The following is a 25206-nucleotide window of genomic DNA, read 5'->3' as shown; positions in this document are numbered from 1 at the left end:
TTGCATGCCCACATATGTTTTAATTTTCTATATCTTATCAAAATGCAGCATCCATGATTCATCTTTTCCTAGGGTACCAACAAATGAATCCTCAACAACAAAAATAATGGAAAATTCTGCTTCTTCTAGTACAGAATAAAGAACCCGCAGGCACAAGCTCGTTCGTTAAAACCACATCAGTAACTCATCCACAGAAACCAGTTGATACAATACTGTGCTAAAAGGGGGAAAGATCGCAACTAGTTTTAGTCATAATCATAGTACTTGATAAACCCTGTGCACTCTTTACAGAAATTTCCATATACATATAAGGTGTCAAATAGACAATGTCAGTCATACAACTTTTATTTGAACAATACTTACAACAAAGACAGGGACAAACCAACACTTCAGCCAAACAGCTTTTCCTCAAGGAGTCCTTGGTCATTTGGTAGTCTTTGGAAAGCACAAAGGATATACAGTAGAACCTCAGAGTTATGGACACTTCCGGAATGGAAGTTTTCCATAACTCTGAAATGTTCCGTAACTCTGAAGAAGAGGTTATGGACTTCAGCCACATGGGGGGTTGGTGCTGCAGCTGCCGGGTGGGGGGAGTCAGGGCTCAGGGCAGGGAGGGGAAGTCGGGGCTTCTGACTCTCAGGGCGGAGGCTCAGGGCTTCTTCCCTGCTTGAGCACTGGGGCTCAGCACTTTAGACCTGGGGGGAGCGCCGCGGTTGGGGCTTCAGCCCCATGGCTCCAATCCCGGCTTCAGCCCCTCGGCGGCGCAAGGGCTCAGGGCTCTCCACAGCTCCGCTCCCTGCTTCACCGGGGCGGGGGGAGACCCACACCAGGGCTCGGGGCTTTAGCTACGGGGGGAGCACTCGGGCTGAAACTGGCACTCCCCTTATAGCTAAAGCCCTGAGCCCCAGCACCCCTCTACTTTTAAGGAGGAAAAATTGGAAAACCACTGGCCAATTGGATTAAATGTTCAGAAATATTTTAAGGGAGAAAAGATTCCAATCAACACACTGCTCAGGTTTGTTATCTTTGATGCAGTTACTGATTTGGCAGATAACAGGAAGCCAGTGGATATTGTATATTTGGATTTCAATGTGGCCATCAGTTTATTACAACATTATCAATTGGCATTTTTCCAGTTTATTTAGAAGCTTATAAAGTACCATTGCATGGAACACAAACAAGGTTGTAAAACAGAATAACCATCAAAGGTCCAACTCTCTGTCCCTTACTCTTGCTGAGCAGTACTTACAATTGTAATCCCATTGAAGTCAGTGGAACTATTTGCATAAGTACAACTCACCATGATGAAGGTGTGCAGAATTCAGTCCCAAGTTAAGATCCCCAGTGTGGAACAGAGAGAAGGGAATAACAGAGCCTAAGCCAGTCTGGGGACTTATACTACTTTGTATAGTCTTGATTAAAAACATAGAGGAGAATGTAAATGCTCTTCAAAGGGACACATGCATATATATGCTTGTATCCCTCTAAATTCTGTGTTTCATAAAAATCGAAACATTTCTGAGAAAGTATTCATGTACGTTTATATGCTGTCTTTCTTTGGATTTTTCTATTGTGGTACCTTATTTGTTATTTCTACAATGCCCAGAAGCATTCTAGGAAATTCACAGCCCAAACAATTTTGGGAGGGGCAGGAATTCTCAAATCTGAAATAAACCGAAAATGCCATTGTTGTATTTATTCCTCCCAAGGATAGACAGTGCAGCAAAACATGTGCTTCATTGTTAAATGTTTCTCTTCCCCTTGCTTGTTTTCCAGAGTGGAAACAGGATTCTGTGTTCCATCATTCTGAACCATCACCAGGGTTCATCGATAATAAACTATGACGATGAGAATGGGAAGACATGTATGCACATTGCTGCTGCTGCAGGTTACAGTGACATTATCAGCGAGCTGGCTAGAGTCCCGGAGTGCAATCTGCAGGCCCTTGATGTGGATGACAGGTACCCATGGAAATGTACTGAAAGTGCTGGAAACCCCCTGCTCTAAGTCCCATTGTGTTACCTGCGGCTAAGAATGTCTGTTTAATAATCATGTTTCCTGTTCTACAGGCCATGACCTATTTAATTTAACTGAATTTTCTGAGACTTATGTGCGCTTAGTGACTCTGGAAATCAGGCCATGATATTTATACAACTGCTGACTCATGTAAATGGTTTTTTACACTATATTTCTGGAAGGAAAAGAAGGTGATTATACACACGGGCTTGTTACTATTTGATTCACTAAAATTAGGCATTCCTTCCAAAATACCAGAACAAGAACCTACAACTTTGGGGTGACGCCCTGGCCCCATTGAAGTCAATGACAAAACTCCCATTGACTTTACTGGGTGCAGGCTTTCACCCTTAGTATGCTAAGATGTTAGAGCCTGATTTTCAAGATGCTGAGAACCTCATCTCCCATTCTCACAGGAAGCACTTTGCACCACTGTATTGTACATGTAGAAGATTCCTTCTCTTTACTGTTTAGGATCCCAATCCTGCATCCATCAAAGTCTATGGGAGTTTTGGCATTGAGTTCAGTAAGAGTAGAACCTGAGGGCTGTCAGTAACAGCTCTCAGACTTTATCCAATTATGGGTCTATCCTATTCCCCATGAAGTCAATGTCAAAAGTCTCACTAGCTTCAATGGGAGCAGGATTGCTCCTTTAGGATTTACACATTTAATCCTTTATGGAAAAGTCCTATAAAACTTAATAGAGATTAAACCAACAGAGTTCTATAGATTTTACCCTAAAAATCTTCAATATGCAAATGGGAAAACATTTTTGAATTAAATTCCCTCACGTTTTCCTTTAAGAGATATCATGTTGGAGACTGGACAATGCCTTATAAGCCCTCATTAGCTGTCCTTTCAATTCTGTTCCCTGTTACACTCATCTGAAATCAATGGGTTGCACCATGTTTACACACTTCCTCTTTTATTCACCTATTGTCATTCACAATCTTTCTTATCTGGCATGTTCTGTACCTTGCAGCTTATTTCAATTTCAGAAATATAAGCAGTAGTTTTTCTGTGTAATGTTAAAATTTTGAGGCCAAATATTATTTTCTATACACTAGGCCCAAATAATGCTTCTTCCACTGTGACTTCAGAGGTTTCTGGTTGCAGAAAATCAAATAGGTTCCCCTACACAAGAAAGGATCAGGACAGCTTGATTTAGAAAACGGATCTGCCTCTATATGGGTCTCCTGCTGGTCATCGTCCACTCTGTAATGGAACACAGCAGCAAAAGAAGCTACTGTAGTCTGATGGATGAAGTAGCAGTTGCAGAGTAGCTCCACTACTGCTCTGTGGCTAGAGAGAGCATGCTTTCCCCTACACCCTCACAGCTGGGTCCGGTGCAGAGGTGGGAAGGAGTTGCCACCAGACAATGGAGACTAGAAAGCTTTTCTTCAAACTCTGCACTGGGAATTTTAGGCAATTCTTTCCCTAGTTCAGATCCACCAGTGCTAGCAATCATGGAGTGTTAATGTAGATCAACCAGAGGCATTTTTACCACCACATCATTGAGAGCGCTAAATGATACACTCTGCATAGATGCAGGCTAGGTAGTACTGAAATAGTTCTCATTGGGTCATTAATTTGTTCCATATTTTCCCTAGGACGCCTCTGCACTGGGCTGCAGCAGCAGGGAAAACTGACTGTGTACAGACGCTGCTGCAGCTGGGGATAGATAGCAGCTCTCGGGACATCAATGAAAACACTCCTCTGACATATGCAATGTACTGTGGGCACACAGCGTGCATCAAGCTGCTCTCTCAGGAGAACAGGTAAAGGAACAAGAAATCAAAGAACCTCTTGCTTTTGCCAGCGGGTCACTTGCTAGAACAGTATATCAGTAGGAAAGAAATGACATTTCCTTCTCTCTGAATGCTACTGAAGAGTGCAAGAGCCATGAAACTACTGAAATTAATCTGCAGTTCCTATACAATGCTTGGTTCAAATTCTTCACTATAAATAGCAATGGTAAAGTCAGTCAACTAATGAATAACCTGTCTCAGGTAGGGTTCAGAACAAATCAAACATGAATGTAGTTGTAAATCAATACAGCAATGTCTCCTGCACAAAATACATGTGATGGGACAATTTTTGCCCTCAAATATCTGTCTTCTGTTGAAGCTCATGGAGGTTAGCTCTGTGTTCATGTAACCACCATTGGTTCATGTAACTACGGCAGAATTTGCTCCACTAAATATAATAGTCGTGTTCAATAAACGGCTAATAATATAAGCTTTCATACCCATAACTTTAAAATAGTTTTCACCCTTGATGTAATGTTTTTGTCTATGATTAGTTCTGTGCCTTGCTGTGTACATGTTTTCACTTTTCTAAACCTCTTCTATTAAAGAGGCTTTATTATTTGACTCTTTACGAATTATTTTTCCTTTTATCAATGGCCCCAATTTTGTTCATTTAGGTTCTCCTTCACTGGTAGAAAACTCACTTATAAAGAGTGAAAGCTATCATGCTGCTTTCTTTTTTTTTTTTTTTTTTTAGACTTTTGTTACATTTCTTTATCCTGCCCCTTTCTTTCCAGTCAACAGTCAGTATTATTTCCTGTGTTACAAAGGGTAAGACGAACTTCAAATGATCTTTGAGGCGGCTGCAAACTCTACTTCCTGAGCAGCCTCTAGAAGTTGATATTTAGGCAGCAGCAGCCTCCTGTAAAGCCTGCTGAGGCCAGACCACTGCATACTATGCTCTTGATAGAGCTCCCAAAACGGTGTGAGGTCTGCTCGGCACTTGGATGAGCGACCTCCAAGGAAAGAACCGGGCTACAGTAAAATGGTATTGATTTAATGGTCACTTTTTTTCTCTCTGGTCGATGCTGAACCATTGCCCCTCACGTGGTGCTAGTGATCGCTGTGCAGTTGGAAATACCAGCTTTCAAATGTGACATAAAACAAAGGCCGCTTTGTCTTTCAAGATCCCAATGCATTTTTTCTTGTTAAAAGGAGTCCCAGTGTACTGGCATAAAGTGCATTTATACTCTGAAAACTGCCCACAAAATTGGCATCCCAGGTTCCAAATCTATTAGTGTCTCAAAGATTCCAGACCAAATTTCCTGCAAATTGCCCTGCAAATTCAGCCTTGCATTTGAGTTAAGCTCTGTTATTTTTGGCTAATGCATCACCATCTAATGTACTCTTAATACACACAAAAAGCAGATCAGTTGAGTCAGAAGGCACCAGTCGTAGTTTCTTTTTTGATCATAAGTGTCCTTTACATTCCAGTTTTGGCAATACCATTCAACCTACTTAAATTACTCCTGCAGTTTCTTCTGGATATGACAGTCTTCATTTTGTGTGCTAAGACAGGCAAGATTTCTTTTAAGATTCAGTACATTTGTACAAAAACTCTGAAGGATTTCCACGTTCTGTTCTCATATTTATTTGTTTATTATTTTCTAGTAGATCGGAGCCAGTCCATCACCCTCCTTCACAGAACAATAAAATCCTAAAGAAGGAAGCAAGATTCAGTATGCTTAACCAAATCTTCTCCTGCAAAAAGAAGAAAGATGATCAGAAAACAAACCAGAAAGACAGAGGCAGAGACAGATATCAAAGGGAAGAGACCTCGGAAGTTGATGACATTATCACTACGTTTGATTGCATTATGGACACAAACTGTAAAGACAACTCCGAGGAATGTATGGCCACTGTTGACTTTAAAAGAAGGAGCACAGACACCCAGAAGTACCTCATATCAGAAAAGAAGCAGCCAGAGTGTAATGGACTTCCTCCAATAAGAACACAAAGTCTCCCCCCCATTACTATAGGCAATTCTTTTCTAACAACTTCCCAGAGTGCAACTTCAAGTGTCTCCTTGGGTACTAATGCCTACCATTTTGCACACAGATCTCAGAAAAGTAGAAGTGAACATGACTTGTTAGATCACAGAAGTAGCTGCCAGACTTTATCAGAATATCCTTGGAACACAGATGCTAATCAAATACTCTCGTATAAAGTCTGTACTGCAACTTCTTCAGATAAACTGATAGATGGTTTGCTCTCTGAAAGATCCAGCCATGTGCTTTTGTGCCCTCCCCACCTTCCCTATCTGCCTAGTTCTCCATCAGGTAATTTCTTTGTTCAATATCCCCCGTATCATCTAATCTCTACAGACATGGCAGGTTGGATAGGGGCATGTTGGAAATATAGGTAAGTCTGAGTGCTGATATTTCTAATTTTTTTAGTTTATTCTTCCTGTATGCAGTAGGATTCCCAAAACAGCATCTTAAGAGATTTTTAGTTAATATATTATCTTTTCAGCACTTCAGTTATATGTGCTGTGTTCAAGTTTATGTTGTCTTCAGTGCTGAATTAAAGTTGCTAAATTTACTGAGAGAGTAAATGCTTTTACCTAGTATTTTGTAAGCTGTTCTGTAATGATAATGAAACGAAAGATGAGTCTGAGCTACAAGGTTGTGAAGTGAATTTGGAGCTGATGTTTGTCAGTTTGGGATCCCATGTTTTGATTCACGTCTGTCTCTTCATGAATCTGTCTATCAGGCCCTGGTTCAGGAAATAATTTAAGCATACGAGCAATTTTAACTTCATTCCCAATTGTACTTCTCGCATGCTTCAATTTCAGCACATGCTTATGTACCTTCCCAAAGTGGGATCTTGTAGTGCACCAAGCATCATAAAAAGTTGACAGACCTTGGCTGATTAAGTTCACACAGTCTGGGACCCCAGATCTCTGCCTAGATGTTTTTTCCCCACCTTCCCCTTTGCCATCCTTCTCACTAAATGCACCCAAGACTCCAGGGAACTAGCCGTGATTGATGTGATGCAATCACCTCTAGATTGAATTCATCAGGGTTCACCTCACACAACCCCTATGAAACAAATCCTGTTGGACTTTTTTGCAACCCAAGCGTAAATAGCTACCAAGGAGGCTGAGGAATTGTTTAGGATCATGCAAGAGGTTTTCACTAAGAGAAATGGGATAAAACTGAATAAAGGAAAACGGAGGCTGAATATTTGGAAACATTCCCCAAAGGAATTGTCTGTTGACTGTGGAGTACTTTCACTGGGGAAATGATGAAAGCCTATCACTTAAGTAATTTAAATCTATATTGTTGGCTTTTCTTAAGAAGGCGTAATATGGTAAGAGTCAATCCTACTATGCTGGAGGGAGGGAGAGATGGAGGCACAGACAGGATCTATCTTTCCAAGAGTTTTCTGTGTCTTAAAACCCCAATCCTGCAAATGAATCTGCACAAGTGGACACTTGTATCCACATAGAGACCCCATTAACTTCCAGGTGTAAAGGTCTGCCTGCATGGGTCTGCTTGCAGGATCATAGCCCAAGTATGGAACCTACAGGAAACAGTTCACTCATTATGGTGGGAGCTCTCTTTGTGTATCGAAGGGAAGAATGTATCCCCTTATCTCTAGTGGTTTGCAATTTACAAATTACAGTTAGAAAATTAACTTACTAAATAAAGCTGGAGCGCTGTGAGAGTTCAGTAGTCTGTGTACAGGCTCAGCTGCTCTTTAACAAGGAAAATTTTCCAACAATAAGAAGATTCCCGTAAGCTAGAATAGAGGACATCCATTGAAAGGAATAAAACAAGGGCAGCTCGCTAGTTGATGGGAATATATTGCATAGCCCAGGTATTGTCTTAAAATATCATGATAGAAAAGAGCTGTGTGTGTTGTCTAAAATCTGTCTGCTGCTGTAATTAGGGACACCTGAATCCCTGTTATTAACACTCCATTTACTTTATGAATTCAGAGACTCATGGCTCTTACTTTAGCTCTGGCTTTTTAGTCCTCTGTAGCTTTCACAGCATTTCCCTGCCTGCAGAATGGTAGAGGTTTGGAAGTAAATTAAGGTTCCCCACCAGACAGCTGGGCTTGATATAGGGGAGGCCCATTTACTTCATCTTGCACAGGGGGTAGGGATTAGAGAGAGACATTTGGCTCTTTATAGTAATTAAATGTTAATATTCTTTCCCTCCATTTTCAGTACTGACAATGGTTGCTACATATAACTTCCTATTCACTGAAAATATAGGACAGAATTATGGTTATCAGTCATTTGGGGGGTTTTTTTAGTAACAAGTTAATTTGCAAGTCATTATCTCAGCTGAAATTCAGCATTTAAGACCTTATATGGAGTTATCTTTGCTAAAATTTAGAACTATATTTTATGCTAATGCTACTGAGACATCTGTCATGAAACTGGGGATTTTTTGTGTGTTTTTTTTTATACTCTTGGAAATGAAAGCTCAGCTGATCTATCTACTGATTGCCCTTTGAATAAATGTCAGGTGAGTTTGGTGTTGGTAGCATTGGGCATTTTGAGCCTTACCATCTTACCACTGGCACAAATTTGGAGAAAAAACACTTTATCTTGGATTGTCTCCATCAGTGTGTGACCTTGGTAGAACAAGGATGATCAACTATCCCAAAAAGCATTGGCAATATTGCAGCAGAAACTCCTGTCAACTGTAGCATTGAGTTGGCATCAGCAATACAGAACATTTTGCTTAAATGAGCCTTTCCAGTATATCCCTTTGTAAAACAGACACAACCTGTCATCCACTCTGTGGAACAGAAAGGAGATAAATTACGGAAAGGGAACCCATGTATGGGGTGGAAAGGCAGGTGCACAAGATGTTTCCCACCACCACCATGTAACCACCTCCCGCCCTTCTTTATCGTTCATTTATTTGTTGTGTATATTGCTAAGCCATCAGGCACAAGATTATACCTTGTTATGTGTTTGTACAGCACCCAGTACATCTTGAGTGCTATGATAGGTAATCTTAAAAAATGGGCTAACAATTAAAAAGGGAGCATGTTTTGGCAGAGAGGGCAAGGAACTGGCAATAGCTGATCTGTATGACCTGCTCCCCTTTTCAAAGCTAAGGGGTAACTTATGATATCCTATGCATCAGAAGTTATTTCTGTGCCACCTGAAACCCCACTGGAGGGATCATGTGCCCATTTGTAAATGGGGTGCAAATAGCAACAACACAGCAGCAGTGCCAGCTATCAAAAAACTCGCGATGTAATAAAATGCCAGCAAAGATTACAACATTTTGCAATCAAAACAGCATATCCTTACTACCCCATACAAAAACAAATGCCATCAATGTACTTTGGGCCCAAAGAAAATATTTGGGGGAAGAGAAATTCTCTCTGCATACCGATATACATCCACTTTATTCCAGACCTTTTAACCAACAACAAGGATTAGAATATTAGGGTTGGAAGGGACCTCAGGAGGTCATCTAGTCCAACCCCCTGCTCACAGCAGGACCAATCCCCAACTAAATCATCCCAGCCAGAGCTTTGTCAAGCCTGACCTTAAAAACCTCTAAGGAAGGAAATTCCACCACCTCCCTAGGTAACCCATTCCACTGCTTTACCACCCTCCTAGTGAAAAAGTTTTTCCTAATATCCAACCTAAACCTCCCCCACTGCAACTTGAGACCATTACTCCTTGTTCTGTCATCTGCTACCACTGAGAACAGTCTAGATCCATCCTCTTTGGAACCCCCTTTCAGGTAGTTGAAAGCAGCTATCAAATCCCCCCTCATTCTTCTCATCTGCAGACTAAATAATCCCAGTTCCCTCAGCCTCTCCTCATAAGTCATGTGCACCAGCCCCCTAATCATTTTTGTTGCCTTCCGCTCAACTCTTTCCAGTTTTTCCACATCCTTCTTGTAGTGTGGGGCCCAAAATTGGACACAGTACTCCAGATGAGGCCTCACCAATGCCAAATAGAGGGGAATGATCACGTCCCTCGAACTGCTGGCAATGCTCCTACTTATACAACCCCAAATGCCATTAGCCTTCTTGGTAACAAGGGCACACTGTTGACCCATATCCAGTTTCTTGTCCACTGTAACCCCTAGGTCCTTTTCTGCAGAACTGCTGCCTAGCCACTCGGTCCCTAATCTGTAGCAGTGCATGGGATTCTTCCATCCTAAGTGCAGGACTCTGCACTTGTCCTTGTTGAACTTCATCAGATTTCTTTTGTCCCAATCCTCTAACTTGTCTAGGTCCCTCTGTATCCTATCCCTACCCTCCAGCGTATCTACCAGTCCTCCCAATTTAGTGTCATCTGCAAACTTGCTGAGGGTGCAATCCACGCCATCCTCCAGATCATTAATGAAGATATTGAACAAAACCGGCCCCAGGACCGACCTTTGGGGCACTCCGTTTGATATCGGCTGCCAACTAGACATGGAGCCATTGATCACTACCTGTTGAGCCCGATGAGCTAGCCAGCTTTCTATCCACCTTATAGTCCATTCATCCAGCCCATACTTCTTTAACTTGCTGGCAAGAATACTGTAGGAGACTGTATCAAAAGCCTTGCTAAAGTCAAGGAATAACACATCCATTGTATCCCAGTCATTCATATCAAAGCATATAATTATACTCTATTGCCATTATGTCACCACACTGCCCCATTTATGAAATAAGTCCTTTTCTTTCGAGAAATAACAAAATCCAACAGTCACTCATACGCATACATACAAATTAAGCAAAATCAACAGTTTCCAATTTAAAGCATCGCAACACAGCAAACACAACTTGACTATAGTAATGGAAGCAGATGGACATTCTCTGCTACCTTGAAGCTTATGTAGTCATTTATCCTAGTGCAAAGTGGATGTAAGATAGTGACAGCATTTTACAGCTGTTTGGCACAAGTATTAGGGACTAAACAGAATGCCAACCAAAGGAAAAGCAGGTCTAGGGAGTTCACCGGCATTTAGACTCTAGTGATGGGGCAAAATCTCTGATTTCCACAGGTGTCCTTCATATTTTAGCAAAGCTATTTTGGCCTGATCCAAAGCCCATAGAAGCCAGTGAACAGATCCCCATTGCTTTCAGTGGGCTTTGAATCAGGCCTTTGGTCCAGGACTGGTGAGATGAATTACACTTGTCTACATAGAGGAGAGTAACTAAGAAACACAGACTTCAATGCCTCATTTCAGAAGTGAGAACAGCAAACTGTCTATACTACGGATGGACGCACACGGAAGTGTTCAGCCCTATTGGCTTCCTATGTGGATCTAGTTACACAATTTTGGGCCAGTTTTAAACAAGACAGTACAAATGAGTGTTACGCACAATATGAGAGAATGGGAACCAGAGTGACAGTAACAAGGTCATGTTGTTATGTAGACTTTCTATGTGCACAACTTAATGATGTGAACTCATTTTTATAAATGAATGTAAATAAATAAATATCAGCAATCACCACTGACCTTCTGTCTAGCCATTTTCAGTTGGTTTTCTGTAGACATGAAGGTACCCATTTCTGAATATTAACACAGAAGTTGTTAGTCTACCAGCAAGTAGAATACTGTCATGCTCCATATTATTTCCAAGTACATATAGTATGTATATATTTTTCTATCACAGGGAAAAGTTTTCAACAGATGTCCCTAGACCGACCCAAAGTAAAAGACCTTACTCCTGTACGGAACAATCTAGCTCCCATACCAGACCACTGTGTTCAGAAAAGTAAGTAGAGCATCTAAATTACTGTAGCACTCCTATGTGAATCTGTAAAGCATTTGCATTGGGATTGTTTTATTTTATCCCAGATGTGTTTGATATAATTGGTCTAGCAGCAGTTATCAGCATTATCATATAGGAGAATTTAATTCTAGGATAGCAGGGGCTGAAATATGTTGCAGATGTAGTATGCGCATCCTCCAGTAGAAGTGAAAGTGCCTTGTACCACTCTGGTAGCAGCCCTTCCTAGATACTCCAAAGCAATGTTTTACTACTGAAGCACAGGGATGTATATACAATGTGCTGTAGACCCTTATGATAGGTACAGTGCCACTGAAAAGTGAAGATGTATCCGGCTTGGTGCATTTTGGAGCAATGTTTGATGTGTGCGATAAAAACATGGATACACAATGGCTCTACTATAGATAATATGAAAAAAATCCATCATCTCCCATATGTCCTTGTCTGTGATCATGGCAGGAAAGAGAATTAGATCTCGAACTTTGGGTGCCAACCACACACCAAGTCGTTTTCTTGAGAGAAAGACGGTGCACAAGTGAGAAGGTGGTCTGTGCTGATCTTTTACTCTGTATTATGGTTTGGTGCTTAGACTTGATCTTAAGCAAGAGCATATAACTTTATATCCTCATTCAGTCTAATGTGCTGTATTATATATTGCTACAACAGACCTTTCAAAGCGTTAGTTTGTCTACAGTAACCTAGGTGTCAAGGTTTTGACAGTGTGTACCTTACCAGGGTGTCGGAGCTGCTAGGTAATTTGGGTCACTATTTCATCATAGACAGCTACAAATGTGTACAGTTCATGGGCCAAAGACTCACAATCCTATCGGCAAGTGAAAGGATGGGGGGTGGAACTTGAGGCTGTCTCCTCCTTCACAGGAAGCTGGTGGCAGTTGCCTTCACTCATTCTCTACGGCTCGGTGCTTGCAATTATGGCTGTCTTGGTAGCTTCTGCTGTAATCAAGGGGAGCAGGAAGATAGTGAGGGCCTCTCTTGCTGTAGACTGCCAGCCAGTTCCTCTTCATTCCCATGACAACCCCAAGAAAGCTGCTGCAAGAGCAAAGAGAGCCCGTCCCTGCCCCAGTTATCAGCACCAGCAGGGGAGAGAATGTTTAAAAAGTCAGGACAGAGGAGGAAGACCATAGGCCAGTGTCAGAGCTTTAGCTGGAGCCAGACACGGTGAGGCACTTGGTGTGTGATGCAACCAGTGCCAGCCCCACTCTCAGCACAGTAGCATGGTCTCACATTTCTGTGCTCCATTAAGCTCCAAGTCCATACATCTGTTTTGAATGAGGATTTGTGGGTTTGCCATTTACAAAAGCACAAATCAGCCAGCTCCTACAACACCAACGTTTTAGAGCTAAGCAAAAGGCTTCTTTCCCATTAGGACCTGAGTTCTACCACTCCGGAATCTATGTGTCTGCAGCTGAAGTTGACCACATTGCTAACAACAACAAAATAAAGGAAGCTGGACTCCTTACACTGCTCTGCACATTAATGATGTTTCCAGCCAGGGTGATAGGAAAACAGAACCCTAAACTCTGCTGTTGTCTAGAAAGTAAAAGAGAAACTAATGTTCACCTCTTCTCTTTTGAAGTGAAGACATGAAGAATGCTTAAGTGACACTACATGTCGTCAAGGAAAAATTCTTTAGCTACTTGCAGAACCAGAGCTTCAAGTTGTCTCTTTAATTTTAAACTCTGATGTTTAAATATTCTCTGCTCATCCCCAATTAGCATACTGTTGTTAGGTATAACTTTCAACGGTGGATTTCATAGTCATCGGTATTTATGTACACTTAATAATTCACACAAGCAACCAGGGTATTTTCAGCTACAAGCAGCATATTACTGTTAAGCATCACAGATAGAGGTAGCAAAGAGTCCTGTGGCACCTTATAGGCTAACAGACGTATTGGAGCATGAGCTTTCGTGGGTGAATACCCACTTCGTCGGATGCAGGTCATGTAGGTATTCACCCACGAAAGCTCATGCTCCAATATGTCTGTTAGTCTATAAGGTGCCACAGGACTCTTTGCTGCTTTTACGGATCCAGACTAACACGGCTACCCCTCTGATACTTGACAGATAGAGGTGTGAGGTATTAATGTTTAGCAGCAGTGCCATATACAGGGTATCATCTTTCTTAGGGCAGATACAAATAATAAAAAGAAAAGCTATTTACAGGTTTCACTTGCTGTAGAAAACAGCAGAGAAAAACTTAAATATGATGGGTGAAATCCAACACTGTTGGGGTTTATCTTACTCAGGTAAACTTCCCTGGGAGTAAAACTGCAAGAGTGGAAACATAGATCTACTGAAATACTCCCAGGGAAGTTTACCTGAGTAAGAATGTTAGGATTCAAATAGAAAAGACAAGATTCCATGATTTTTTAATTAAATTGAAACAAGTGCTAAATACATAGAATAAAAAGGTGAAAGAAAACACAATAAAAGTATAAAAATAATTAGAAAGAGAACTGAAACCTCTATGAATGTAAACAGAAAAAAGTACATCCCCTCAAAAAAGGAAGTGAAGCAAAAAAAGGAAGATGTATTTGCCTTAAAACAACTTTAAAAATACCTTTTAGAAAAAAGTTTATAAGTAGCACTGAAGCAAGAACATAAGAAAAGAAAAACATATGGTGGGAGGAGGTACTAGGCTGGCTTTAAGCCATCATTTTGACCTCCCAATCTTGGGCTTCTTCTGGGAGCTGGAGAGGTTAGTCTCTAAGGTGCCACAAGTACTCCTCATTCTTTTAACCGCCTATGGCTGCCCTGTTGGCCTGAAATCTCTGCAGTGTTCAGTGCTGCTGTCCCACCCCCAACACACCCTTCCTGCCCCTGGTATATACCTCCTAAACCAAGGCTTGCAAAAGGGTCCTCAGAAGACAGCCTTAGGGCTGACTTTCATAGCTCCTGCAATGGAGGAGTTTGCCCCTGGCAAAATATTGAGCTTTTAAGGCCCCCTTATACTGCTCTGGCCCTTTCGTGTGGCATAAAGGAGCTAGAACTGTGGTGAAATTCTCACCTCTTAAATATAAATATGAGTAGATCTGGTTCAACAGGTCAATTTTGAAAATAGGAATAATGGTGATTTTTGCCATTATTCTTTATAACTGAAAGTTTCTTCATCAACATGGGCTGAAGAATAATGTTCTACTATAGAGAATTTCACAAAGAATTCTCCTCTTTCAGAATGGCTGCCATCTCCTATTGGTCTCAGTGGGAGGAGGCTAAAAATGCCCTTTGCAAAGAAACCCTCCTTCAAAATGACCGCTGCCTCCCATTTTTCTCAATGAGAGTGAAGCCAAGCTGCACTCAGGGAAGTTGTGGACTCAGGCCGCCATCTTCTTTGAGGGCAGGTTGGCATCACTCTCATTGAGAAAAATGGGAGTCAGTGGCCATTTTGAAAAAGGGTATCTTTGAAAGGTTAGCCCTCTACTCTCACTTTCTTCATGTGTAACAAAGTGGTTGAATCTCCGCTTTAAGTGAAAATCTCAACCTTTAAGTTATGGAAGTGCCAGTCACTGTTCCAAATATTTCCCCAACCCTTGCCTTTCCAACCAGTATTATTTCATTTTGTCATGACTAATCCTGATACATTCTCCTTCCAAGTCTTACCTATGACGCCTTTGTCCTCACTCCACAGTTTTTCTTCTAGCATCCCCTGGGCACCACCTCTCTGACAATCTTCCTCTTGTCTCTGCAGACACGAGCAGTTCATAATAGTCATACTTGAGTATTGAGGAATGCAGGGTTGGACAGGGATAGAGTTGCTGCTGGAGTCTTTTTCTTCTCCAGAGAACTGACCCTGCCCTGTCCCTCCAGGGGTGCTGCCCAGCTAAGGCAGGCTAGTGCCTACCTGTTTCGACACCGCACTGCGCCCCAGAAGTGGCCAGCAGCAGGTCCGGCTTCTAGGCAGGGGGCCATGGGGCTCCACACGCTGCCCCCACTCCAAGCACCAGCTCCACACTCCCTTTGGCCAGTGGGGGCAGTGCCTGCGGGCAAGAGCCGTATGGAGCCGCTTGCGTGCCCCCGCCATGGAGCTGGACCTGCTGCTGGCCGCTTCCGGGGTGCAGCATCATCCACGGTGCCAGGGGACAGGCAGGAAGCCTGCCTCTGCACCCTGGCTACACCACTGATCAGGAGCCACCAGAGGTAAACCTGTGCTCCAACCCTGCACCCCAATTCCCTGCCCCAGCCCTGAGCATTCCCCAACCCGGAACCCCTTCCTGCACCCCAAACCTCTCATCCCTGGCCCCACCCCAGAGCCTGCACCCCCAGCCCAGAGCCCTGACCCTATCCCACACCCTAATCCCCTGCTCTGAGCCCCCCAACCCAGAGCCCCCTCCTGCACCCCAAACTCCTCATTCTGGGCCCCAGCCCAGAGCCCTGACCCCCTCCCACACCCCAACTCCCTGCCCCAGCCCAGAGCCCCCCCCCACACCCTGAACCCCTCATTCCTGGCTCCACCCTGCAGCCCTCACCCCAATCCTCTGCCCTAGCCCTGAGCCCCTCCCACACTCCAAACCCCTCATGACCAGGTCTGTTGGGTCACGGGCATCAACAATTTTCTTCAACTGGGTCCCCAGAAAAAAAGTTTGAAATCCACTGTCCTAGAGGGAGGTTTGCATTATTCAGGATCTGACCAACAGGGCTTGACTTCTGGCCATCTCATCTTGCCTGTTTGAAAGAATGTTACTATATAGTGGCTTCTGATGCTTGGTGGTGAAATCACCACAGCGCAGCAGGCCTGTGCAAGGTTCTCTAAACCACTTACACTTTTAGTTAAGGGCTTAAGTGGGTCCTTCTTGGTGTTTAGGGCCTTCTGCAGACCCTTTGCACTGGTGTGAATTTCACTTAGGTGAATAACAATCTGCAAATGTTGAGATTAGTGCTGTCCTCTTAAGAAATGAGTGAATGCTCCTCTGGATGTGTTTGGTGCAAAAGTCTCCGCTAAACCAATTCTACCACATGCCATAAAATAGCAATCCTGACCCTTTCCTTTTTTAGAACATCACAATGCATGTGTCCCAGGAGTCATCCAGGCAAATTCTGTACTAAGTGATTCAAACCATAATCGGTGCATTTTTTTCTTTTAAAAATGTTTCTTGAATTACAGTATTAAATATTAATGAACCATGAATCTGAGCTATGCATCACGTTAAACTGCAAAAGACCAGGCAGCTAGCTTACAATACTGCCTATTACACACCATGGTTTGTGTGCTTTGATCAAACTTGAGTTTGGAATGGACTTGTGTGTTTAGAAGCTAGTAAAAATTAAAAAAAAAAAACCTCCAGTACTTTTAAATCCTTTCTATAAGAATCTGCTTTGCAACAAACAGGACCCCTGTGGCCATTCTGGACTTATTGTTCATGGCAAATGAAGAATTATTAGATAGGGATGTGGCTTTACAAGGGGATGGTTGGGAGAACTTCAGCCTTTGTTGTATAATGCATACAGCAAAAAAAAAAAAAATCTATCTATGTATGGGGAGGGGAGCTCCTGTCTCTATGTATCTATGTCATACATAGATACATCTATCTATGTATGACAATTCCAGTGTCAATTGAAGTCAACAGGAAAACTACCATTGACTTCAATAGGAGGTGAATCAGGTCCTTGATGCACAAGGGAAAATTCTGCTTCCCTACCCCCTGTGTAATTCTGCAGGCATAGAGGGCCCTGAGCATGACAATACTGGTCTGATTCCACTCTGCAGGGGCAGGTGGGATTCAGGGATTCCACGTAGGGTTCTGCAAATCACAAAGCTTCCCTAGACATCAGCTTGGAAGGAAGTCAGGAGATTGGCTGAAGAATAGGCATGGAGGCAGTGAATCCTCAACTAGTTGGGGTATCTCTCTGGATTAAGTTTAGAAGTGTGAGCAACAAGGGTGATGTCGTGGTGGGAGTCTGCTATAGACCACCAGACCAGGGGGATGAGGTGCACGAGGCTTCCTTCAGGCAACTAACAGAAGTTACTAGATCACAGGCCCTGGTTCTCATGGACTTCAATCACTGCGATATCTGCTGGGAGAGCAATACAGCAGTGCACAGACAATCCAGGATGTTTTTGGAAAGTGTAGGGAACAATTTCCTCGTGCAAGTGCTGGAGGAACCAACTAGGGGCAGAGCTCTTCTTGACCTGCTGCTCACAAACAGGGAAGAATTAGTAGGGGAATCAAAAGTGGATGGGAACCTGGGAGGCAGTGACCATGAGATCGTCGAGTTCAGGATCCTGACAAAAGGAAGAAATGAGAGCAGCAGAATACAGACCCTGGACTTCAGAAAAGCAGACTTTGATTCCTTCCGGGAACTGATGGGCAGGATCTCCTGGGAGAATAACATGAAGGGGAAAGGAGTCCAGGAGAGCTGGCTGTATTTTAAAGAATCCTTACTGAGGTTGCAAGTACAAACCATCCCTATGTGTAGAAAGAATAGTAAATATGGCAGGCGACCAGCTTGGCTTAACAGTGAAATCCTTGCTGATCTTAAACACCAAAAAGAAGCTTACAAGAAGTTGAAGCTTGGACAAATGACCCGGGAGTAGTATAAAAATATTGCTCAGGCATGCAGGAGTGAAATCAGGAAGGCCAAATCACAATTGGAGTTGCAGCTAGCAAGGAATGTTAAGAGTAACAAGAAGGGTTTCTATAGGTATGTTTGCAACAAGAAGAAGGTCAGGGAAAGTGTGGGCCCCTTACTGAATGGGAGAGGCAACCTAGTGACAGAGGATGTCTGACTAACCTAATTGCCTTCTATGATGAAATAACTGGCTCTGTGGATGAGGGGAAAGCAGTGGACCTGATATTCCTTGACTTTAGCAAAGTTTTTGATACAGTCCTCCACAGTATTCTTGCCAGCAAGTTAAAGAAGTATGGGCTGGATGAATGGACTATAAGGTGGATAGAAAGCTGGCTAGATCATTGGGCTCAAAGGGTAGTAATCAATGGCTCCATGTCTAGTTGGCAGCTAGTATCAAGTGGAGTGCCCCAAGGGTCAGTCCTGGGGCCGGTTTTGTTCAATATCTTCATTAATGATCTGGAGGATGGTGTGGATTGCACCCGCAGCAAGTTTGCAGATGACACTAAACTGGGAGGAGTGGTAGATACGCTGGAGGGTAGGGATAGGATACAGAGGGACCTAGAAAAATTAAAGGATTGGGCCAAAAGAAATCTGATGAAGTTCAACCAGGACAAGTGCAGAGTCTTGCACTTAGGAAGGAAGAATCCCATGCACTGCTACAGACTAGGGACCGAATGGCTAGGCAGCAGTTCTGCAGAACAGGACCTGGGGATTACAGTGCACAAGAAGTTGGATATGAGTCAACAGTGCGCCCTTATTGCCAAAAGGCTAACGGCATTTTGGGTTGTATAAATAGGAGCATTGCCAGCGCATTCCCCTCTATTTGGCATTGGTGAGGTCTCATCTGGAGTACTGTGTCCAGTTTTGGGCCCCACACTACAAGAAGGATGTGGAAAAATTGGAAAGAGTCCAGCGGAGGACAACAAACATGATTAGGGGGCTGGTGCACATGATTTATGAGGCGAGGCTGAGGGAACTGGGATTATTTAGTCTGCAGAAGAGAAGAATGAGGGGGGATTTGATAGCTGCTTTCATCTACCTGAAAGGGGGTTCCAAAGAGGATGGATCTAGACTGTTCTCAGTGGTAGCAGATGACAGAACAAGGAGTAATGGTCTCAAGTTGCAGTCAGGGAGGTTTAGGTTGGATATTAAGAAAAACTTTTTCACTAGGAGGGTGGTGAAGCACTGGAATGGGTTACCTAGGGAGGTGGTGGAATCTCCTTCCTTAGAGGTTTTTAAGGTCAGGCTTGACAAAGTCCTGGCTGGGATGATTTAGTTGGGGATTGAAGAACCATTTATGCCAACGGGAAAAATGTACACCCAACACACAGTTGTCAGAATATGGGAACACATTTTACCAAACAGTGTCTTGTAAGGTATCTCATGAAAACTGGTGTCACACTGATCAGGAATATCATTGTGTGATGTATGTGCATGTTGTCTATACAGAGATATGTGAGCATGCTGGAAATAAGTTGTTAAAGTATGGTGTGGAGGCAGCTGATAAACAAGCCTGCCCTAGAAAAAGAAATGTGGATTTACCTGTCTGCGTGGACCCAATTCACAGGCACATGAAAAAACAGCATGGCTTGGTTACAAACAATGTACTCAAGCCAATCAAAAGAGCAAATTGACTGGAGGATGATAAAAAGACTTGGTACCTACACCCCAAAGAACAAGCAGCAGGGGAGAGGAACTTTATCTGGGCTTACTGTTCAAAAAATACAATTCAAAGGTTTTCTGGACTATAAAAGGTAAGAAAGGGGACTCCTTCGTTACCTATCACTTAAGGGACAAAAGGGGCCAGCACTGTTGGAATCTGTGAAAGGTGGTTCCCCCTCCCATGTGATGGGTTGAGGATACAGAACTGACTGTAGGTGAGAAATTTCCTGACATCAGGATTGTAATCTAAATTTTAGACTCTAGAAAACGTGTTTTATTTGTAAGTATTTTCTGCCTGTATTAGCTCTGCTTAGCATCACTTACATCTGTTCTTTATTAATAAACTTATTCTTGTTTTATTAACTTATCTCAGTGCTGTTATACTAAAGTGAGGGGTGCATTCTCAGTTGAGACCACAGGCTGGGGTGTATTCTGTCTCTTTGGATACAGCTGACTTGGTAATTTCTGGGATTGTCCAGCTGGAAGGGCTGGATACTGCAAATGAATGTTCTTCCAGAGGTTCAGGAACTAGGGTTTACTGAATGTTACCTGCAAGGCAAAGTGTGATGGGATGTACTTATCCCACGCCAGAACTGAAGGGATTAAGGAGTAACCCTGGACTCAGGCAGCCTTACCCATCTCCACCTGCAGAGCATACTCCAGCTGGAGGTGGAGTTTAAAAGGGAGCCAGACAGTTCAGAAGATGCCTGACAGGACAGGGAGAGAGACCTACCCTAAAAGCTCCTGAAGGATGCTACAAAAACCTTTCCCTGGGGGAAAAACCCTGCCTGCTGAGCCCAGAGGGGCAGAAATTTCAATTATTCTCCTTTCCTTTGCTACTGTGACAAACTGTAAGACTTTGCAGAGTAAGCGAGTGATAAGAAGTGGCCCCGGGAGGCAGCCTTAAGGCACTCCTGGGTGCCAGAGCCCAGTGGAGTGGGAGGGTCCATGCTCCCCTACCAACTACCTTGTTACGGAGGGCACGAAAACCTTCTCTTCTCTTCTCCCTTGGGGAAAGCCAGAGAGGGCAAAGACTTTGCAAACTGCCTGGCTGGAATTCAACACCCCCAGGGGTCACTAAACAGACTGAAGGTCATCTCCCTGCCACCCCTTCATGGGGGTGTGGGGCCCAATATCTTCCTTGAGACTCTGTTTCCCCACTGAGGATATGGCTAATTGGTGACCTGGCAGAAGGTCAGGTTAACACCCACCAAAAGGCAGGCCTCCCCAGGACATGACAGTAGCCAGAGGGAGACTTTGGAGGTGAGGTAAGTAAAGGCCTAGTATCTTAACCACTAGGCAACATCACCAGTGAGCCACCCTTCACAACTTGGTGGAAAAGGCGGGCACTCATCACAGGTCTGCAGTAAAGCCTTGAAAGAAAGAAAAAAATCATGGATATAGACAAACTGTTGAGGTGGCTGATGGACAGCCAGCATTAACAGAACCAAATGTTCTAACTTAAATGGCTACCCAGCAACAGCAGTAAGCACCACAATGACAGCAGTAGCAGCTCAACCAGGAGCTGATGGCACAACAGTTAGAGCAGCAACAACACCTGGTCCAGCAGGTGGTGACCCTTTCACAACCACCAGGTGCAAGCGCAAATCTTGCGTCCAGGACCCCAAACCCTGCCCAACCCCAAATCTTCTGGTAAGGTGTCTGGGGACAACTCTGATGCTTTCCTTACTAGTTTTGAGAAGATCGTGGCAGCAGCTCAATGGCCATCTGAACTCTGGGCTGTTTCGCTGGCACCTTATCTTACCAGGACAGCTCAAGCAGCATATCAGAGTCTCAATGCCATGGACGTGCAAGACTGTGCATGGGTCAAGGCAGCCATTTTAGACATCTTTGATATCATGGCTGAGACCCACCAGCAGCACTTTCCACCGGGATCCCAGCCTCAAGCAGTGGCTCAGAGCCTTAAAGAACATTGTTGGCTGTGGCTCCAGTTGAGCAGGTCATGCTCAAGCAATTCACGCAGATTCTCCCAGCTGGCAGACATGGGTGAGTGTTGTGACATAGGCCTGAGACATTGACTGATGCAATAAGGCTGTCAGAAAATTATATGGTGACCACATGCCTGGCCACTGGAACACTGAGGCCTCAATATGCTCATTCCAGAGTATCACAGACTGCAGATCTATGGGCCCTGCGAGGGGGATGCCCTCTGGGGTACTGAATGCCAAGCCCAGTCCCCTGGATGATCTGCAGCTATGGATGACCTGACCAGAGGGTCGAGTGGACACCCACCAGAAGGCAGACCACCAGAGAACATGATCGTAGCCAGTGGGAGACATTGGATGTGGGGCAAGTAGAGACCTATCATCCTAACCACTTAGCGACACTGCCAGTGAGTGCCACCTATCACACAAGTTTAAGACTGGCAGAGTCTCAAGGAGTTTGCTGGTGAGACAGGCAGAATGGTGTGGCAAGGAGTGGACACATGCAGTTTAAGCTCCAGTAAAGCTCTCGCTCACAGAAGTAGTGGGGTAACAGTGGCTTATGATTTTGGGCACCCAAAGAAAGACTCACAAAGATATCTGGGAATTCACATCTCAAACAACCTAGAAGAACTTTATAATTTAAATATCAAATCTCTACTTCAGCAAATGAAAAGAGATCTGGAGTGCTGGGGGAAGTATGCCATTTCTTGGTTGGGAGAAGTAGTCACAGTCAAATTGAACATTTTGCCAAGGATATCTTTCTTTTTTCAAAGTCTTCCTGTAATCATCCTGGATAAAAAGCCTAGCAGAAATACAGAGGATGGTGTTAGAATTTATATGGACTAAGAAAAGATCAAATGTGAGTGCAGATACTTTCTTTAAACCCATTGAACAAGGTGTATTAGCTATTACAAATATTCTGTGGCACTACCAAGCCAGCCCGCTCAAAGCAGTAGTGGATTGAGAGCACTCTAACCCAGCCAAACACCGGGTCTTTTATTTAACAAGAAAATTGGAGCAGTATAAACATTGCTAGGCTACCATGGACCAATTAAAAAACAAAAACACGCCCTCCAGAAATTTATACTCATCCTTAAGTGAAGACTCCTCTATAGGTTGGGATAGAGCTAAAGATAAAATAAATCCCTTTTCCCCATTGCAAACATTCCAGATTTTAAACCAAATTATGAATCAGAAAGTCTAAAGACTGAAAAGGCCATGGAGTACAAACAGTTGACCAGCTATTCATCAAAAAAGCTTTTCTAATTTAATTAGAGCTCAAAACTAGCTTTAACTGGCTCACTTTCCCATGGTATTGGTTACCATTTATTCAATACTCAAAGTACATTCACCTCTACAAAAAAAGCACACCAGATAATTTTTTTTATTAACATTCAGTAGACATGCCTGGTTTGTTAAATATAATTCAATAAATCACTAGAAACAATATGTCATGGATAGTGTAAAGATGCTCACTCCGTGTGTGTGATGCATGTTAAGTAGAGAGATCCAACAATAACATGTTTTGCCAAACCAAAGCTCACTGTCGTAACATTTATTGTATTGTCTCTAATATTTATATGGCTAGGATTTGTAAACCTATTAAAATATCCTAAATAAACATTTTTTTTAAAGTGCAATAGATTTAGATGTGTAACAAACAGGCCACTCTTTTGTCTGCACATTTTTTGATCTGCTGTTCTTTCTAAAGGTACAATTAATCAGTAAATATGGATTCTACAGTGTTTCATATATAGCAAATCTACTCTTAGGTAAATTCAAAGATTGTTTAAAGTGGACTTGTAGGACAAGATCCTCAGTGGATATAAATTGCCATAGCTCCATTGACTTCAGTGAAGATACTCAACTGACACCAGCTAAGGATGTGACCTGTTGATTCTAACAACAATTGCTCCAAATTCTCCTCTATTAAATCATAAGAATGGCAATACTAGATCAGACCAAAGGTCCACGAAGCCCAGTATCCTGTCTTCCGACAGTAGTCAATGCCAGGTGCCCCAGAGGGAATGAACAGAACAGGTAATCATCAAGTGATGCATGTCCTGTTGCACATTCCCAGCTTCTGGCAAACAGAGGCTAGAGACACCATTCCTGCCCATCATGGCTAATAGCCATTGATGGACCCATCCTCCATGAATTTATCTAGTTCTTTTTTGAACCCTGTTATAGTGTTGGCCTTCACAACATCCTCTGGCAAAGAGTTCCACAAGTTGACTGTGCGTTGTGTGAAGAAATACTTCCTTTTGTTTGTTTTAAACCTGCTGCCTATTAATTTCATTTGGTGACCCCAGTCAATCAATCTACATCTGGATTAATTCTATTGTTTTCAGTGGTATTACACCAGATTTACATCAGATTAAGAGAGAAGAATCTCCTCCTTGTTGGTTTGTAGAATTTATTTTAAACTTGTGCAAAGAAAATCCCAATCAGGTGGGTTGCGAGGAAGGAGCAAAGAATTGAAGAACTGTCAAAGGAAGGGAGGGAGTCATGAAGATTCATGTTCAGATAAGTTTTGGATATGTATCCATGTGTTTCAGTGATTATCAAAAGTGCAGCTATGCAGGCTCACAGAGCACGGAAAACTCCTTGTAAATCACCTGTCATTGGCATTGTTTGCTTGGTTATCACAAAGAAAAGTATTTCCACACATGATTAGTTCTGCCAGGATATGCTTTAAATTACTTTAGTAATTCTTTGCTCATTTTTTATACTGTTTCTAAGTTTCATGGGTTCAATTTAAGTGCACATGATACAAGATAAACGTACAAGAATAAGAAAGTGACAAACTGACAAATTATAGAATTTGTTTCTGACTTTCTGGGCACTCTTTTTCTCTTTTTTCCTCAGTCCAGCTACCACCTACTGAAGTTTCTCAGGGTGTCAAGAAGTCAAAGTCTCTGTCTTTAAACTCCTTAAGGACTGGCACATCTATACTCCCACCAGCACTTACCTCCAAATCCCAGAGAGGAGGACTTTCTCAAAGTCATTCACTGCATTCCTTCTTACCTGTTCTATCAGGGGACTCTCTCAGAACAAGCCGTGTCCTGCCTGCTATCCCGAGCCAGAAGGGGTCCACTCTCACAGTGGAATACTTTAAGAAATCTTCCAGCAAATCAGACAGTGAAAATTAGCTCATCTTGCTGGCCTCAAACACATAGATGGAAATATTTCTAAGCTTTTTATTACAAGATTACTATACAGTAGAACCTCGCTAATTCACACTAATGAAAGCTGATGTGAACTAGACTGTTAATGATTAAACAATTTAAAAAGCAAGGATACTGCATCACACACAGTATTTTGTACATTGTTTTGACATTTTTAGTGTCATTTTAATTTATTATTAATTTGATAGTAAGTAGTAAATATACTGTAGTATATTTTGTGAAAGGAGACCCTAATATACAACCCCACTACAGCACTGTGCTATTAAATCTTTGCTGAGAAGTA

The 25206-nt window shown here is 42.9% G+C and overlaps 1 protein-coding gene across 1 annotated transcript in view; it reads left to right on the top strand.

Annotated features, from left to right (window-relative positions):
- ANKRD55 (ankyrin repeat domain 55) overlaps positions 1-24887 on the top strand; it is a 65275-nt gene extending 40388 nt beyond the window's left edge. Inside the window, exons 8-12 of the mRNA XM_026649228.1 lie at positions 1777-1961; positions 3627-3794; positions 5436-6103; positions 11421-11522; positions 24604-24887. Of these exons, the coding sequence (XP_026505013.1) occupies positions 1777-1961; positions 3627-3794; positions 5436-6103; positions 11421-11522; positions 24604-24887 (1407 nt within the window). The remainder of the gene's footprint in view (positions 1-1776; positions 1962-3626; positions 3795-5435; positions 6104-11420; positions 11523-24603) is intronic.
- Positions 24888-25206: the final 319 nt, after the last annotated feature.

This window comes from Terrapene carolina, unplaced genomic scaffold (genome assembly GCF_002925995.2).
Source record: "Terrapene carolina triunguis isolate 2854851 unplaced genomic scaffold, T_m_triunguis-2.0 Scaffold69, whole genome shotgun sequence".
NCBI lineage: Eukaryota > Metazoa > Chordata > Testudines > Emydidae > Terrapene > Terrapene triunguis.
The sequence above is the reverse complement of the archived record's forward strand: the minus strand, read 5'-3'. Positions and strand labels throughout refer to the sequence as shown.